At 43.5% G+C, this 19,620-nt stretch overlaps 2 protein-coding genes across 5 annotated transcripts in view; both read right to left on the reverse strand.

Moving 5' to 3' along the window:
- The window catches only part of LOC109878263 (B-cell receptor CD22-like), a 108,299-nt gene extending 89,240 nt beyond the window's left edge, over positions 1-19,059 (reverse strand). For 3 of the 4 annotated variants that reach the window (XR_004206569.1, XM_031811539.1, XM_031811540.1), the window contains exons 1-6: positions 18,122-19,059; positions 17,181-17,258; positions 16,592-16,939; positions 16,210-16,428; positions 15,738-16,082; positions 15,405-15,626 (exon numbers count right to left, since the gene is read on the reverse strand). Coding sequence is in view for 3 of the 4 variants with exons in the window: in XM_031811539.1 (XP_031667399.1) it covers positions 15,405-15,626; positions 15,738-16,082; positions 16,210-16,428; positions 16,592-16,939; positions 17,181-17,235 (1,189 nt within the window). In the remaining variant the exon portion in view is untranslated. The remainder of the gene's footprint in view (positions 1-15,404; positions 15,627-15,737; positions 16,083-16,209; positions 16,429-16,591; positions 16,940-17,180; positions 17,259-18,121) is intronic. The other variant, XM_031811541.1, reaches the window with a different exon arrangement.
- On the reverse strand, positions 3,766-6,314 carry LOC116358985 (zinc finger CCCH domain-containing protein 63-like). Its single transcript, XM_031811550.1, has 4 exons — positions 6,049-6,314; positions 5,382-5,494; positions 5,012-5,135; positions 3,766-4,810 (listed from the first exon to the last, which is right to left on the reverse strand). The coding sequence occupies exons 2-4, from the start codon at positions 5,443-5,445 to the stop codon at positions 4,675-4,677; spliced, it is 324 nt and encodes a 107-aa protein (XP_031667410.1). The 5' UTR covers positions 5,446-5,494; positions 6,049-6,314; the 3' UTR covers positions 3,766-4,674.
- Positions 19,060-19,620: the final 561 nt, after the last annotated feature.

Below are 19,620 nucleotides of genomic sequence, written 5' to 3' on the forward strand. Positions count from 1 at the left end.
TAGGGGCAACAAAACTCTAGTTCACCTATACTCTACACATGCATAAAAAGCCCTCCCTTTGGCAAATCAGACCATATCTTTATCCTCCTGCTTCCTGCCTACAAGCAAAAACTCAAACAGGACGTACCAGAGACACGCTCAATACAGAAGTGGTCCGATCAAGTGGATGCTCAGCTACAGGACTCTTTCACCACTTCATTAATAAGTTTATCGCCGACATTGTCACCACAGTGACCTACAGACGTACCAACCAGAAGCCATGGATTACAGGCAACATCTGCACAGATCTAAAGGCTAGAGCTTCCGCTTTCAAGGAACGGGACGCTAATCCGGACGGTTAAAGAAGTTCTGCTACGACCTCCGATGAGCAATCAAACCGGAAACGCGTCAATACAGGACTAAGGCTGAATCCTACTATGCTGGCTCTGAAGCGAGAAGCATGCGGCTGGGCTTGCAAACTATCATGGATTACAAAGGGAAATCCAGCCGCGAGCTGCCCAGCGACACAAGTCCACCAGACGAACTACAGTAAGTTACTTCTATGCTCGCTTAGTCTATTATCTATCTTGATGCCTAGTCACTTTACCCCTCCCTATGGGGCAGCAGGTAGCCTAGCGGTTAAGAGCATTGGGCCAGTAAAGGTTGCTGTTTTGACTTCCTGAACTTGCAAAAGCAGTAAATTCTGCAGTTCTGCCCTTTGAGCAAGGCAGTTAACCCACAACAACAACTGCTCCCGGGCAACGATTACGTTCATTTATACAGCCCCACGCACCTCTCAGATTCAGAGGGGTTGAATTAAATGTAGAAGACACATTTCAGTTGAATGCATTCAGTTGTGCAACTGACTAGGTATCCCCCTTTCCCTTGTATGTATGTACAGAAACACCTCATTACCTCGTACCCCTGCACACCGACTCGGTACTGTGAAACAGATGTTATTTTTACTCGTTATTGATATTCGTTATTCACTCTGTATTTATTCCTTGTGTCACTATTTCCCTCAAAACATTTATACAGTGTAAGTATTCAGACCCCTGGCACATCCCTACGATGAAGCATGGTGGTGGCAGCATAATGCTGTGGGGATGTTTTTCAGCAGCAGGGACTGGTAGACTAGTCAGGATCGAGGGAAAGATGAACGGAGCGAAGTACAGAGAGATCCATGATGAAATCCTGCTCCAGAGCATGCATCACCTTCCAACAAGACAACGACACTAAGCACATAGCCAAGACAACGCAGGAGTGGCTTTGAGACTAAGTCTAGACAAGACAAGACAAGTCTCTGAATGTCCTTTAGTGGCCCATCCAGAGGCAGGACATACCTGATGGAACATCTCTGGAGAGACCTGAAAATAGCTGTGCAGCGACGCTCCCCATCCAACCTGACAGAGCTTGAGAGGATCTGCAGAGAAGAATGAGAGAAACTCCCCAAATTCAAGTTTGCTAAGCTTGTTGCATCATACACAAGAAGACTCAAGGCTGTTATTGCTGACAAGGTGATTCAACAAAGTACTGAGTAAAAGGTCTTAATACTTATGGAAATGTGATATAAAAAAAAAAACTGTTTTTGCTTTTATCATTATGGGGTATTGTGTTTAGATTGATGAGGGGAAACAATTGAATCCATTTTAGTATAAGGCTGTAATGTAACAAAATGTGGGAAAAGAATAGGGGTCTGAATACTTTCTGAATGCTCTGTATTTTTATCTTTAACTCTGCATTGTTGGAAAGGACCCGTTTAGTCAGCATTTCAATACACCATCACTGTCTCATGTTAATACTACTCCTAAACACAACCCACCATCACTGTGTCTCATGTTAATACTACTCCTAAACACAACCCACCATCACTGTCTCATGTTAATACTACTCCTAAACACAACCCACCATCACTGTCTCATGTTAATACTACTCCTAAACACAACCCACCATCACTGTGTCTCATGTTAATACTACTCCTAAACACAACCCACCATCACTGTCTCATGTTCATACTACTCCTAAACACAACCCACCATCACTGTGTCTCATGTTAATACTACTCCTAAACACAACACACCATCACTGTGTCTCATGTTAATACTACTCCTAAACACAACCCACCATCACTGTGTCTCATGTTAATACTACTCCTAAACACAACCCACCATCACTGTGTCTCATGTTAATACTACTCCTAAACACAACCCACCATCACTGTGTCTCATGTTAATACTACTCCTAAACACAACCCACCATCACTGTGTCTCTTGTTAATACTACTCCTAAACACAACCCACCATCACTGTCTCATGTTCATACTACTCCTAAACACAACCCACCATCACTGACTCATGTTAATACAACTCCTAAACACAACCCACCATCACTGACTCATGTTAATACAACTCCTAAACACAACCCACCATCACTGTCTCATGTTAATACTACTCCTAAACACAACCCACCATCACTGTCTCATGTTAATACTACTCCTAAACACAACCCACCATCACTGTCTCATGTTCATACTACTCCTAAACACAACCCACCATCACTGTGTCTCATGTTAATACTACTCCTAAACACAACCCACCATCACTGTGTCTCATGTTAATACTACTCCTAAACACAACCCACCATCACTGTGTCTTATGTTAATACTACTCCTAAAGCTCTTATGAAGTATCCACTCAATCACTCCTACTTTCACTCTAAACAAAAAAGTCTCCCCAACAATCTATTGCTCTCAGAGGCCTCAAAATAGCATGCACAAGTCTTATATTTGAAACCAACTCACCGAAGACACGCTGCCCATGCTGTCACAAAATACAGTGTTTTTCTGCACTTAAAATGCATGTAAAATATTAACCCAAAATTCATGAAACACCATCCAAATATCTTACACATAGATTCATATGCAAAGCATAATTCATACTCAAATGTTCTACATTATGTCTGTCGAGGTTAACAGGCAAACAAACTGTATGTAGGTCTACATTATGTATGTCCAGGCTAACAGACAAACAGACTGTATGTAGGTCTACATTATGTATGTCTAGGCTAACAGACACACAAACTGTATGTAGGTCTACATTATGTATGTCTAGGCTAACAGACAAACAAACTGTATGTAGGTCTACATTATGTATGTCTAGGCTAACAGAGAAACAGACTGTATGTTGGTCTACATTATGTATGTCTAGGTTAACAGACAAACAACAGCAGTATAAAACATTGTTATGCCCGACAGAAGCTTAAATTGTCATGCCTGGCAGAAGTTTGATGACTAGAAACAAGTAATAATGAAAAGATAGACATCATCAAGCGTACTTACAGCGTGAGGAGAGAGAGTGGAGGTGAGCTTACTGTCCAAGCAGAGAATGAAACAGAATGGTGTGAGTTCTGTGGTTGACAGCAACTAGATGTACTGAGGGGCTGAAAGGTGCTGCAGAGCTGGCTTCCTGTCCTCATGATGCCTCTTCCTGGCAACCAACACACCAGTGAAGGGCTTTAAGAAATGTGTGAACATCTTCAAGAGGAGAGAGAGGGACTTTACAAGAAATGTCTGTCTGATATGTCATAGGCTACTTGTATTTCTTCATTGGTGGCTACAATATGGAGAGTGGATAGATGGGTCCCTCCTGAGAGGTTTGAGAAACACTAGTTCTGGTGGGGGTGCTGTTCATTCCCCAAACATGTTGGTAAAACTGTTTTTGGTTTTTATAACACCAGTATCCATAGCCTTTCTGAATAATGACATTACATTAATAATGACACTACATCTGATTTGATTAAACTATATTTTATTATGAATGAATACAACTGATTGACATAATAAAACACTAAGTCATTTGTACACTCAGCTCCCCCACATGCTGAGAGGATACAGACAGATTGTCTTTTTACATTGATGCTCTCAAACAGTCATTCTGTACTCCTCATATTGTCACTTTAGTCCACTTGAATTTAATTAGTCCACTGAACATCATGTACAGTATAAAATCACTGAACTGAAGATACGGGCCTTGATCCAATATCCACAGCAGCCCCCTTCTTGTTTCAGTTAAGGTGGTCTGGTGTGGATGTTAGAACACCGCATGGACACTGAGGGCGTTCCAGGCTGACTATATTGCAGTCAAGCTGTGCGCAGCAACCAATGGTTGTGTGCCACATCATTGATTGTGCAGTCAGGAAATGCAGGTTAACTGATATCTTAAACACAAACACCTATCCAGGCATTGTGAGATCTGGCAGGCGACTGTAATATAGTCTGCCTGGAACAGGCCCTATATTCATCTGCAATTCAATTCCAAATCAGCTCAGGCTGAGGGAGCGGGGAAAGGAAATCAGAGGAGCACTCCTCTTCACTTTGATTGACACTTCACACACTCATACTGTATGTCCAGTGTTCTGTCTGTGCTGTGTGTCAGAGGACTACAAAAGTGGTGGCACCCCCCAACACCCCCATTGCTGTTCCCTTTTAAGGTAGGTACACTGTCCCTATTCCTCTACCTCAATCTTCATATTCATTATTCTGTTCTTCCTCTTCCTCCTCTTCTTCTTCCCTCTGTTACATCCGGACGGTGCGTGGTGTTCAGGGTGGTCAGTGGGTCAGGGTGGTCAGGGTAGTCTGGGTGGTCTGGATGGTCAGGGTAGTCAGGGTAGTCTGGGTGGTCAGGGTGGTCAGGGTGTTCAGGGTTGCCATGGTTTCCTGTCTCTTCCTTTATGGTCAGGCTTGTGTTTGATGCGACATTTGTCACCATACAGGCAGCCAGTGGTCCTCCAGAAGAAACACTCATCACCATTAATGGGAGCCATCCTCCTGGGCCTGGGAGAGAGACACACAAACAGTATGAATACACAAACACCTGCACGCAAGTGCTCCCATCCCCACCTTCTGTCAGTTATCTGTAATTTTGTACAATTCATGGCCCATAGATTAGTAACAATTTAGAATACAACATTATAAATGCTTATATTTGTTTATAATATATAGTTGATGTTTTGACAGATAGTCGGATGTCCTTACCCTGTGGCGGCGTACTGGGAGGCTGAGGAGGTGTTGAGGTCTCGGTTGGAGGTTGGTCCTCTGAGGAGAGGACCTAGCGGTCTGGGTACCAAATCACCAGTCTGGTGCTCTCCAGCTCCACCACCTGGACAGTAGGACAAACCGCAGCCACAGTCAAAATACAAACAACAGCATCCACTGTCAAAATACATGGAACCAATAGCCTAGTCCCCATAGTACAATGGAACCAATAGCCTAGTCCCAATAGTACAAAGGAACCAATAGCATATTCCCAAAAGTACAAACTCCTAAAGATTAAGCTAAATAATTGAAAGCACATCTCACATAGTAAAATGCATTTGACAGCATTATGTTTCATCCCACCACTCACCTGGAGCCTCTCCAAGGCGAAAGCAGCCATGTTGGTATTCTTGATGTTGACAAAGGCACATCATCTCTCATGTAGAACTCTGATACTCTCTATCTCACCACACATAACCACAACTAGGGAGAGATTAAACATTGAGAGTATTATAGTTCTACATTCTATTTCTATGTTATTTACTGTAGATGAGGGGATATAAAATTTGATAAAATTAGAACTCTGATACTCTCTGCCTACACCTACAGTACAGAATGTATAATTAGAATGTAGAACTCTGATACGATCTTCCCTCACCTACAGTACAGCACATAGAATTATAATGTAGAACTGTGATGCTCTCTATGTTCTGTACTGTAGGTGAGGGGAGATAGAATTATAATGTAGAACTGTGATGCTCTCTATGTTCTGTACTGTAGGTGAGGGGAGATAGAATTAGAATGTAGAACTGTGATGCTCTCTATGTTCTGTACTGTAGGTGAGGGGAGATAGAATTAGAATGTAGAACTGTGATACTCTCTATGTTCTGTACTGTAGGTGAGGGGAGATAGAATTTGAATGTGGAACTCTGAAAGTCCTGTAAGTCTCTCTGGATAAGAGCGTCTGTTAACTAGCATGTAGTTAGAGATGCAGATACAGAACTAAAACAGATAGAAATGGGGCATGATGGTCATACGTTTTGAAAAGGTCCAATATGTGTTTCTCAGTGAGGTCCATGGTGACGTTCCCCACCCAGAGACAGGGACAGGGGGACCAGAGGAGGAGAGGAAGGGAGGGGACCATGGTCAGAATAAATCCATTACAGCAACCTTACAACAACCCAACATTATGAATGTGACCTAAATGGCACCCTATCCCCTACACAGTGCACTGTTTGACCGTGACTATGAGGCTCTGGTAGAAAATAGTGCACTATGTAGGAATAGGGTGCTATTTTGGACAGTCTATAGCTGTAGGTATATAGACTCACATTAAAGTATGTATAATTTAGATGTGGAATAACCAAACAACAGACTGGGTGTGATTTCAGTGAACGAAGCTGGTCTGTAATGATGAGATAACCTTGTCTTAGACCTGGAGATTCATGTTAGTGAACAGGAGCTAATGTCTACACTTTAGCTCAGTGGGCTAGCATGGTCTAGAGTCACACTAACAACCCAGGTATGATAGCCAGAGTTAAACATACACATCCAGTAGAGTCCTGAGGGGAGGAGAGGTCCACCACTGGTGTCCCGAGGGAGGAGAGGTCCACCACTGGAGTCATGAGGGGATGAGAGGTCAACTACTGGAGTCCTGAGAGGGAGGAGAGGTCCACTACTAGAGTCCTGAGGAGAGGAGAGGTGAACAACTGGAGTCCTGAGAGGAGGAGAGGTCCACCACTGGAGTCATGAGGAGAGGAGAGGTCCACCACTGGAGTCCTGAGGAGAGGAGAGATCCATCACTGGAGTCCTGAGGAGAGGAGAGGTCCACCACTGGAGTCCTGAGGAGAGGAGAAGAGAGGTCCACCACTGGATTCCTGAGGAGAGGAGAGGATAGGTCCACCACTGGAGTCCTGAGGAGAGGAGAGGAGAGATCCACCACTGGAGTCCTGAGGAGAGGAGAGGAGAGGTCCACCACTGGAGTCCTGAGGGTAGGAGAGGAGAGATCCATCACTGGAGTCCTGAGGGGAGGAGAGGAGAGGTCCATCACTGGAGTCCTGAGGGGAGGAGAGGAGAGGTCCACCACTGAAGTCATGATGGGAGGAGAGGTCCACCACTGAAGTCCTGAGGGGAGGAGAGATCCACAACTGGAGTCACGAGGGGAGGTGAGGTCCACAACTGGAGTCCTGAGGGGAGGAGAGGTCCACCACTGGAGTCATGAGGAGAGGAGAGGTCCACCACTGGAGTCATGAGGAGAGGAGAGGTCCACCACTGAAGTCATGATGGGAGGAGAGATCCACAACTGGAGTCACGAGGGGAGAAGAGGTACAACACTGGAGTCGTGAGGGGAGGAGAGGTCCACAACTGGAGTCCTGAGGGGAGGAGAGGTCCAACACTGGAATCCTTAGGGGAGGAAAGGTCCACCACTGGAGTCATGAGGGGAGGAGAGATCCAACACTGGAGTCCTGAGGAGAGGAGAGGTCCAACACTGGAATCCTGAGGGGAGGAAAGGTCCAACACTGGAATCATGAGGGGAGTAGAGGTACAACACTGGAATCCTGAGGGGAGGAGAGGTCCATGACTGGAATCCTGAGGGGAGGAGAGGTCCATGACTGGAATCCTGAGGGGAGGAGAGGTCCACCACTGGAGTCATGAGGGGAGGAGAGGTCCTCCATCAGGAAACATTGTAGCTAAACCTCACAGTAAATCAATGTTAGATGTACAGCATGTATTTCTTTATTGTTGAAGTGTCTTGATTAAATCAGAAATCAAACTCCTGTAATAGTGGCTATGCTCCTTGTGGTGGGGTCTGGTAGTGCAGTCTGTGTATACTATGCCCCTGTGGTGGGGTCTGGTAGTGCAGTCTGTATATACTATGCCTCTGTGGTGGGGTCTGGTTGTGCAGTCTGTATATACTATGCCCCTGTGGTGGGGTCTGGTAGTGCAGTCTGTATATACTATGCCCCTTGTGGTGGGGTCTGGTAGTGCAGTCTGTAAGCATTTCCGGCGCCGACAGAGATGGCCGCCTCGCTAGGAAACTATGCAGTTTTTTGTTTTTTTACGTGTTATTTCTTACATTAGTACCCCAGGTCATCTTAGGTTTCATTTCATACAGTCGAGAAGAACTACTGAATATAAGATCAGCGTCAACTCACCATCAGTACGACCAAGAATATGTTTTTCGCGACGCGGATCCTGTGTTCTGCCTTACAAACAGTACAACGGAGCAGATCCTATGCAGCGACCCAAAAAAACGACTCCGAAAGAGAGGGAAACGAGGCGGTCTTCTGGTCAGACTCCGGAGACGGGCACACCGTGCACCACTCCCTAGCATTCTTCTTGCCAATGTCCAGTCTCTTGACAACAAGGTTGATGAAATCCGAGCAAGGGTAGCATTCCAGAGGGACATCAGAGACTGTAATGTTCTTTGCTTCACGGAAACGTGGCTCACCGGAGAGACGCTATCCGAAGTGGTGCAGCCAACGGGTTTCTCCACGCATCGCGCCGACAGAAACAAACATCTTTCTGGTAAGAAGAGGGGTGGGGGCGTATGCCTTATGGCCAACGCGACATGGTGTGATGAAAGAAACATACAGGAACTCAAATCCTTCTGTTCACCTGATTTAGAATTCCTCACAATCAAATGTAGACCGCATTATCTGCCAAGAGAATTCTCTTCGATTATAATCACAGCCGTATATATCCCCCCCCAAGCAGACACATCGATGGCTCTGAACGAACTTTATTTAACTCTCTGCAAACTGGAAACAATTTATCCGGAGGCTGCATTCATTGTAGCTGGGGATTTTAACAAGGCTAATCTGAAAACAAGACTCCCTAAATTTTATCAGCATATCGATTGCACAACCAGGGGTGGAAAGACCTTGGATCATTGTTACTCTAACTTCCGCGACGCATATAAGGCCCTGCCCCGCCCCCCTTTCGGAAAAGCTGACCACGACTCCATTTTGTTGATCCCTGCCTACAGACAGAAACTAAAACAAGAGGCTCCCACGCTGAGGTCTGTCCAACGCTGGTCCGACCAAGCTGACTCCACACTCCAAGACTGCTTCCATCACGTGGACTGGGAAATGTTTCGTATTGCGTCAGATAACAACATTGACGAATACGCTGATTCGGTGTGCGAGTTCATTAGAACGTGCGTTGAAGATGTCGTTCCCATAGCAACGATTAAAACATTCCCTAACCAGAAACCGTGGATTGATGGCAGCATTCGTGTGAAACTGAAAACGCGAACCACTGCTTTTAATCAGGGCAAGGTGTCTGGTAATATGACCGAATACAAACAGTGCAGCTATTCCCTCCGCAAGGCTATCAAACAAGCTAAGCGCCAGTACAGAGACAAAGTAGAATCTCAATTCAACGGCTCAGACACAAGAGGCATGTGGCAGGGTCTATAGTCAATCACGGACTACAGGAAGAAATCCAGCCCAGTCACGGACCAGGATGTCTTGCTCCCAGGCAGACTAAATAACTTTTTTGCCCGCTTTGAGGACAATACTGTGCCACTGACACGGCCTGCAACGAAAACATGCGGTCTCTCCTTCACTGCAGCCGAGGTGAGTAAGACATTTAAACGTGTTAACCCTCGCAAGGCTGCAGGCCCAGACGGCATCCCCAGCCGCGCCCTCAGAGCATGCGCAGACCAGCTGGCCGGTGTGTTTACGGACATATTCAATCAATCCCTATACCAGTCTGCTGTTCCCACATGCTTCAAGAGGGCCACCATTGTTCCTGTTCCCAAGAAAGCTAAGGTAACTGAGCTAAACGACTACCGCCCCGTAGCACTCACATCCGTCATCATGAAGTGCTTTGAGAGACTAGTCAAGGACCATATCACCTCCACCCTACCTGACACCCTAGACCCACTCCAATTTGCTTACCGCCCAAATAGGTCCACAGACAATGCAATCTCAACCACACTGCACACTGCCCTAACCCATCTGGACAAGAGGAATACCTATGTGAGAATGCTGTTCATCGACTACAGCTCGGCATTCAACACCATAGTACCCTCCAAGCTCGTCATCAAGCTCGAGACCCTGGGTCTCGACCCCGCCCTGTGCAACTGGGTACTGGACTTCCTGACGGGCCGCCCCCAGGTGGTGAGGGTAGGCAACAACATCTCCACCCCTCTGATCCTCAACACTGGGGCCCCACAAGGGTGCGTTCTGAGCCCTCTCCTGTACTCCCTGTTTACCCACGACTGCGTGGCCACGCACGCCTCCAACTCAATCATCAAGTTTGCGGACGACACAACAGTGGTAGGCTTGATTACCAACAACGACGAGACGGCCTACAAGGAGGTGAGGGCCCTCGGAGTGTGGTGTCAGGAAAATAACCTCACACTCAACGTCAACAAAACTAAGGAGATGATTGTGGACTTCAGGAAACAGCAGAGGGAACACCCCCCTATCCACATCAATGGAACAGTAGTGGAGAGGGTAGCAAGTTTTAAGTTCCTTGGCATACACATCACAGACAAACTGAATTGGTCCACTCACACAGACAGCATCGTGAAGAAGGCGCAGCAGCGCCTCTTCAACCTCAGGAGGCTGAAGAAATTCGGCTTGTCACCAAAAGCACTCACAAACTTCTACAAATGCACAATCGAGAGCATCCTGGCGGGGTGTATCACCGCCTGGTATGGCAACTGCACCGCCCTCAACCGTAAGGCTATCCAGAGGGTAGTGAGGTCTGCACAACGCATCACCGGGGGCAAACTACCTGCCCTCCAGGACACCTACACCACCCGATGCTACAGGAAGGCCATAAAGATCATCAAGGACATCAACCACCCGAGCCACTGCCTGTTCACCCCGCTGTCATCCAGAAGGCGAGGTCAGTACAGGTGCATCAAAGCTGGGACCGAGAGACTGAAAAACAGCTTCTATCTCAAGGCCATCAGACTGTTAAACAGCCACCACTAACATTGAGTGGCTGCTGCCAACACACTGTTAATGACACTGACTCAACTCCAGCCACTTTAATAATGGGAATTGATGGGAAATTATGTAAATATATCACTAGCCACTTTAAACAATGCTACCTTATATAATGTTACTTACCCTACATTATTCATCTCATATGCATATGTATATACTGTACTCTATATCATCGACTGCATCCTTATGTAATACATGTATCACTAGCCACTTTAACTATGCCACTTTGTTTACATACTCATCTCATATGTTATACTGTACTCTATCATCTACTGTATCTTGCCTATGCTGCTTTGTACCATCACTCATTCATATATCCTTATGTACATATTCCTTATCCCCTTACACTGTGTATAAGACAGTAGTTTTTTTGGAATTGTTAGTTAGATTACTTGTTTGTTATTACTGCATTGTCGGAACTAGAAGCACAAGCATTTCGCTACACTCGCATTAACATCTGCTAACCATGTGTATGTGACAAATAAAATTTGATTTGATTTGATTTGGATTTATATACTATGCCCCTGTGGTGGGGTCTGGTACTGCAGTCTGTATATACTGTGCCCCTTGTGGTGGGGTCTGGTAGTGCAGCCTGTCTATACTATGGCGGGGAGACCGACAGAGAGACAGACAGAGAGACAGACAGACAGACACATGTTTTTAATATACAATTTTAATATAGAATTATAATTAATATAACATGTAAAAAACTGCAAATGCTTAAATGTATGTAATGTACTGATTACATTTTTTTTTATGAAAGAAAACAATATAGGATTACGTAATATAAAACATACAAATAAGTAATAATGTCTGACAGCAATACAAAGTAAATCATTAAACACATCAGGAGAAACTTGGCCCAAAAGCTACAAAAATAATAGAAAGCTGTTATCAATATTATCCACATTAGTTACTGAGGAAAGTAGTACTATTGATGTTATAAAACATCTGTATATGGCAAAACCCCATAGGAACAGATCAGAAATGTAATCTTAAACTACAGATAGGAAACAGATTGGGACACAAGAAAAAATATGGAAATGGGAAAATCCCATTGAAAAAAAGCAGCAGCATAACCCATCCCATTTATCAGCATAATAAGAACATTACAAATATATTCCACCATTTACTCAAAGCTAAAGTTCATGGTCTGGAAAACCATCTAGATATGGTTGCAAGAGAATAGAGGTGTGAGGCCTGGCTTTGGATTGGAACCGTAGCTCTTTAGTCCAGCTTCTGTGGTGAATCTCTTCAGTCCAGCTTCTGTGGTGATTCTCTTCAGTCCAGGTTCTGTGGTGGTTCTTTTCAGTAAAGGATCTGTGGTGGTTCTCTTCAGTTGATGTTCTGAGGTACTTTCCTTCAGTCCAGGTTCTGTGGTGGTTCTCTTCAGTGCAGGTTCTGTGGTGGTTCTCTTCAGTGGGAGGGTCCCCTCACATTCTGAAAGAAGATACTGAATTAGCAATTTACACTCCCACTAAAATGTTTATGGACACACACACACACTTACTGCCAGGGTGTCATACTCTGGTGATATGGTCTTCATGTTCAGAGGTGTGTACATGTCACTGTTGGGGTCACTGTTAGGGTCAGCATGGACATTCTGTGGACAGAAAGAGAGAGAGAGAGTGAGAAAGAGAGAGGGAAAGATATATATTGAGAGGGAAAGATATAGGGAGAGTAGGAGAGGGAGAGAGAGAGGAAATGCATGTGTTCTTTGAAACAGTCTTTCCATCATTTTCTATAAACACATTAAAGTACTGTATAAAACACAAACAATCCAAATGTATTATAAGAGACTTACTGCCAGAGTGTCGTAGTCAGGGGACATGGTCCTCATGTTCAGACCTGTGTACGTGTCACTGTTACAGTCAGGACGGACACTCTGTGGAGAGGGAGAGAGAGAGAGAGAGAGAGAGAGAGAGAGAGAGAGAGAGAGAGAGAGAGAGAGAAAGAGAGAGAGAGAAAGAGAGAGAGAGAGAGAGAGAGTGCGAGAGAGAGAGAGAGAGAGAGAGAGAGAGAAAACAATGAAAATAGTATCAAAGAGACTGTAGTGAAACAGTAAATTAGTTGTAACTCAGGGTTTCCCAAACTCGGAGCTGGGGCTCCCTCTGGGTGCACGTTTTGTTTTTTGCCCTAACACTACACAGGGGGGGGGGGGGGGGTGCCATGGTGTAACTAATAACTGATATAATCACCTGTGTGTCTGTTGACGCATCACTTCCTCCTGTGAAACTCCTGTAAAGAGGGACAGAGTGAGTTCTGCTCTCTACTGACCTCTAGTGGAAGTTGATATGTTACTAATACAGTTTAGCAGTTAAGGGCGTTGGGCAAATAAATACATTTATGAATGAATTAAGTTTGTAACAAATCAGAGTGTTAAGGTGAAGGAATAATACAAATATCAGTTTTCCTTCTTTACTCACCTGAAACACATGAGTCCAGAGAGACAGAGGATGAGAACCAGAACAACCACTATGATTCCTACAGCTGCAGTCAGAACTGAGGTCTGTTTCCCTAAAATAAAAAATGGATGATATGAGTACATGTTATTATGAAGTGAAAACGAATATACAGCAATACAGGACATTAATGTAATACTTGTATATAGAAGCCTATGTATAGTTATAAACCAATGTGTAATGAGGCAAACTAGAAGAAGATACCTTGAAACATCATTTCTTATTGAACATCATTTTGTATTGAAGTATTGAAGATGAAACTTTACCTGCTACAATGATCATCAGAGCTGTAGAGTTCATAGATCCTCTTCCATTCTGGGCCTCACAGTAATATTCTCCTCTGTCCTCAGAGCTGATGTTAATGATGCTGTAACTCTGTCCTGATGCTTTTGGTGAGGTTACGTTCTTCTTGTACCAGGTGTAACTCTGCACAGGTGGGTTGGCATCACTGCTGCAGGTCAGAGTCACTGAACTGCCCTCCACTATTTCACCAGAGGGACTGACTGACACTGAGGTGTTCCTTGGAGCATCTAGTAAAGGAGAATATGTCAGAGGGTCAGGACTGTAGTATATTACCTCAAATGACGTCATGTCAAAAATAAATCATATCTAAAGTCAGAGAACTATCTAAAACTATCACTTACTAAAACTATCACTCACTTATCTAAAACTCTCACTTACTAAAACTATCACTCACTTATCTAAAACTATCACTCACTAAAACTATCACTCACTTATCTAAGACTATCACTTACTAAAACTATCACTTACTTATCTAAAACTATCACTTACTAAAACTATCACTCACTTATCTAAAACTCTCACTTACTAAAACTATCACTCACTTATCTAAAACTATCACTCACTAAAACTATCACTCACTTATCTAAAACTATCACTCACTAAAACTATCACTCACTTATCTAAAACTATCACTTACACAAAACATGAACAATAATAATACACTTTAGGACTTGAGTGTCTCTACTAAACTATTCTTCAAGTGTCTGAGGTACTGAACATTGTCACTATAGACATGCATATCTATGACGTTGTCTGTCATTTCTATGTAATGATGAATATGTAGAGATAAAGCAGTAATACTCTTCTCATTGATGTAAAGTTTTTGATGCTTTCTAAGTAGAATAGTAGTTTAATTCATACTTACACACTGCAGGAGAGTGGAGGTCCTCATGGTGTTCTACAGCACAGGAGTAACTGTCCGCAGAATGACCCAACACTACTAGGATATTACTAGAGTATTGTTGGGAAGTGGGCTCATCTAGACGTTGTCCGTTCTTGTACCAGATGTAGGTGGGGTTGTCAGTCAGAGTATTTGTCAAGCCTTCAATACTGGGTAAGACTACAAGGTAGGGAGGGATGTGTTCTCTGTTTGTCAAGCCTTCAATACTGGGTAAGACTACAAGGTAAGGAGGGATGTATTCTCTGTTTGTCAAGCCTTCAATACTGGGTAAGACTACAAGGTAAGGAGGGATGTGTTCTCTGTTTGTCCAGATTTACATTGTCTATTTATTGTGGTGTTGAAAACACAAACCATGACATTGAAGTGCCTGAAGTCAGTATGCTTTGTTTATTGGTTGTGTGCTGCATTGGAACAGAAACCTGTTGGTGGAAAATGTGTTGCATATATTTTGTATATGATCGCAGTGTAATAGAACAGGCAGGGTGAGCTTGTCTGTGGTGGTCGGGAACCCTCAACCTTCTGGCCCGTAGCCCTGCGTGGCATCGATCAGTCGGTATTCACGTTTATAAATGCAGGTCGCTACAGTTATTCTTATTTGTGTTCGTAAACATGATTTTGAGTTAATTCTATGAGGGGGAGGGTGTTCAATTTATTTTACAGTACAAGGGGAGGGTCATGTGAAAATATTTTAAACTTTGAAGACCAGTCCTGTCCCGACCCACAGTAAATGTCAATCTGTCCCTTAATAAATAAACACTCACAAACTGCAGGAGAGTGGAGATCCTCATGGCCTTTTACAGCACAGGAGTAACTGTCTTCATAGTCATTGGAGACTGAGTATTTGTACTTGGGGGAGGTGCTCTCATCTAGATGTTGTCCGTTCTTGTACCAGATGTAGGTGGGGTTGTCAGTCAGAGTACAGGTGGTGATACAGGTCAGTGTCTTCTGTCCCTCTGCAGCAGGAGTCACCTTCACCTGCAGACCTGAAACAATATGTATAAAACCACATACACCTCTGTGTTAACAGGATGGTTCATATATTTTCTCCTGTAATTCAGTATGATTTACAGTTGTATCATACAGTGTAGTATTACCTGTGACAGACAGAGTTGTTCCTGGGAAACTATGACCCCATTCAAAGTTGTTTGTTTTAAAAGTGAAGCGATACTCAGCTGAGTCCTCCTCTCTCAGATCTGTGATTCTCAGGATGGAGGGACCTTCGTTTCTCCTTGTCTCTTTGTCAGGGTACTTCACACGACCTGCATACCCTGGGTCTGTGGTTAGGTCTTCAGGGGTCGACTTATCACTTCTAAACCAGAATGATGATGTTGTGGAATAATAACCAACACAAGTACAGGATATGTCCACTGTTGACCCCTTCAAGACACAGATTCTCCTCTTGGTGTAAGTCACTCTGTTGCAGCTCTGACCCCAAACACCTGAAACACAGTGACATAACAAGAGGTCAATTGGATTGTGTTCTCAGTTCTTTCTAGAAATGCTCAAAGTTCTCAAGTTCTCATAGTGAAACCAACACACAGTATAATGTATTAAATGAACACTCACACACTGCAGGAGAGTGGAGGTCCTCGTGGCCTTTTACAGCACAGGAATAACTGGCATCATAGTCATTGGAGACTGAGTATTTGTACTTGGGGGAGGTGCTCTCATCTAGATGTTGTCCGTTCTTGTACCAGATGTAGGTGGGGTTGTCAGTCAGAGTACAGGTGGTGCTACAGGTCAGTGTCTTGTCCTGATGTCCTCCAGTCACCTTCACCTGAAGACCTGGAGAAAAAACAATATCACTGTAAATCCCTTTATCACTGACGTGTCACTCTAATACAAAGATGGAGGAAATCCTATGTTATACAGAGATAACTACAAACCAAGACATTTATCCTGAACTAAATTAAATTCAACAGTTTAACTATATTGAATGTAACTGTACCTGTGACAGACAGAGTGACTCCAGGACTTCCAGAATATTTCCCTCCTTCCTGATCTGTTAGTAATCTGAACTTGTACGTAGCTGAGTCTCTCTCTCTCAAGTCTGTGATTTTCAGGGTACATTCTTTCTTCTTATCTCCATGATACTCCAGATGACCTGCATACTCTGGGTCCTGACCTAGATCTTCAGGTTCTATACCAGCCTCCATTTTAGTGAACCAGAAGGTTGTTGTGACTTTATGACCACTGGGATATGTGTAAGAGCAGAACAGATCCACTGTTGACCCCTTCAAGGTACAGATACTCTGAGTGGTGTATGTAACACTCCAGCCATCCTGACCCAGTACCACTGAAACACAGTTAGACATCACAATGGTATCAGAATTAGAACAAGGTATTTGGCTCACACTCACACTGTTTAGGGTTTGTCCACACTTTGTTGCCATATTGGAAACCACAGATAATCATCACTCAGTGAGGTGTGAAACATAACTATTTAAAGTGAAGTGGAGATGCCTAACAGAACACAAGCAAATGTAATACAAATGTCTGTAGATTGACCAACATATAAGTTATGAATGAGACCATACCTGTCACAGACCAGAGAAAGACCACCAACACACTTCCTGCTGTTCTCAAGACCATTGTTGCATCTCCCACCCTGCAGTCTTAGAAACATAAACAACAACTCACTCTATAGCTGGTGAATAACTCCACCTGATACATTGAAGTATAAACTGTAAATGGGGTCCAGGGCCTCATTACTGAAAATGAACCAGGCTCATATTGTGTTGTGTTGTATTGTGCTATATGGTTGTCTATGTGAATACTGTCTGTCTGTAAGTCTATTGCACTATGTATGTAATGTGTGTGATGTGTTGCATGTCTGTCTATGTCTGTCTACTTAAACTGACATGATGCAAAAATAAATATTACAGGAGTTACTAATATATACAGGAGTCATCATCATCATTGTAAACAACAACAACAACAATCACTTTTTAAACAGGTCTGTATTACTGTAAACACATATTTCTACATTGATTGTTCTGAAGCTGTTTTATTCTCAGAACCCCAAATATAGGAGGATAAATGTTCAATCCTCTACAGTCCATCAAGCTGTACAGCAGCCTAAAGACTGACCACCAGGTTCAATGACAGCACCTATCCCCAAGCTGTGAGGATAAACAGCCAGTGACTAAAGAATGACCACCAGGTTCAATGACAGCACCTATCCCCAAGCTGTGAGGATAAACAGCCAGTGACTAAAGAATGACCACCAGGTTCAATGACAGCACCTATCCTCAAGCTGTGAGGCTAAACAGCCAGTAACTAAAGAATGACCACCATGTTCAATGACAGCACCTATCCCCAAGCTGTGAGGCTAAACAGCCAGTGACTAAAGACTGACCACCAGGTTCAATGACAGCACCTATCCTCAAGCTGTGAGGCTAAACAGCCAGTGACTTTCACTCTCTCTCACACACACACACACACACACACACACACACACACACAAATTATACATTACCCTCAAGTATTTGACTTATGACTAAAAACAAATAACCCAAAACTATATTTCAAGATATTGTCAAGAGTATTTCCAGAGTGAAGTGAAGAGGAGAGGTCTTGTACAGTGAGTCAACTGTCTGGTAGTGAGTGAAAACAAGAAGTAAGTGTTGAAACCTTATAAAAGCAGTCAGAACACAAGTAGTGGATGCAGAACTGTCCTTCCTGTTTAGTAAAGACATTAACATGGCAACCAGACCAACACACCAGAAAAGGGCTGTTACTGTAATAGAACAGAAATGATGTAAAAGACAAGTCTGGGCATATATTTATTTTATTTAAAAAATGTGTCAGTTTTCACTGTGGTCTTTTATACTACAGACAGAACCATGTAAACAATGTGTTGACTATACTATTTATAACATTATCATTTTAATGACCTACCTTGCCCTTCTGAGTTCTGAATATACAGGTCAAAGTTCATTGATGTTATTCAATTAGAACCCATTCCATTTAAACACCCATGACCATCACTCCTCATCAGCTGCATCAAAGTGGTACTGAAGGTTCAGTGTTCTAGACTAGAGCACCTATGGGTGGTCCTGGGAACCAAACCCATAACGTTGCAGGTGCCATGTTCTACCAACTGAGCTACAGAGGAACATGTTCTGTAAAGTCTAATGTGTATATACAGATTTCTGATATGACTCGGGACAGACAGGAAAGGAGAACAGGGAAGTGATACTGAGTGTGTGCATTTAAACCAACAAAATACTTCATACTAAACACAACCCACCATCACCGTGTCTTTGGTTTATACTACTCCTAAACACAACCCACCGTCACTGTCTCATGTTTAAACTACTCCTAAACACAACCCACCATCACTGTGTCTCATGTTAATACTACTCCTACACACAACCCACCATCACTGTGTCTTAGGTTTATACTACTCCTAAACACAACCCACCATCACTGTGTCTCATGTTAATACTACTCCTAAACACAACCCACCATCACTGTGTCTCATGTTAATACTACTCCTAAACACAACCCACCATCACTGTGTCTCATGTTAATACTACTCCTAAACACAACCCACCATCACTGTGTCTCATGTTAATACTACTCCTACACACAACCCACCATCACTGTGTCTTAGGTTTATACTACTCCTAAACACAACCCACCATCACTGTGTCTCATGTTAATACTACTCCTAAACACAACCCACCATCACTGTGTCTCATGTTAATACTACTCCTAAACACAACCCACCATCACTGTGTCTCATGTTAATACTACTCCTAAACACAACCCACCATCACTGTGTCTCATGTTAATACTACTCCTAAACACAACCCACCATCACTGTGTCTTAGGTTTATACTACTCCTAAACACAACCCACCATCACTGTGTCTCATGTTAATACTACTCCTAAACACAACCCACCATCACTGTGTCTTAGGTTTATACTACTCCTAAACACAACCCACCATCACTGTGTCTCATGTTAATA

Source organism: Oncorhynchus kisutch, unplaced genomic scaffold, assembly GCF_002021735.2.
Source record: "Oncorhynchus kisutch isolate 150728-3 unplaced genomic scaffold, Okis_V2 Okis01b-Okis20b_hom, whole genome shotgun sequence".
In the NCBI taxonomy this organism is placed as follows: Eukaryota; Metazoa; Chordata; class Actinopteri; order Salmoniformes; family Salmonidae; genus Oncorhynchus; species Oncorhynchus kisutch.

Coding starts and splice junctions, on each gene's coding strand:
- LOC116358985 (XM_031811550.1), bottom strand. CDS start 5,445: ATGATGTGCCTTTGTCAACATCAAGAATACCAACATGGCTGCTTTCGC. Junction 5,136..5,381: donor TCGCCTTGGAGAGGCTCCAG/GTGAGTGGTGGG, acceptor CCTACTGTCCAG/GTGGTGGAGCTGGAGAGCAC. Junction 4,811..5,011: donor TCCCAGTACGCCGCCACAGG/GTAAGGACATCC, acceptor TCTCTCTCCCAG/GCCCAGGAGGATGGCTCCCA.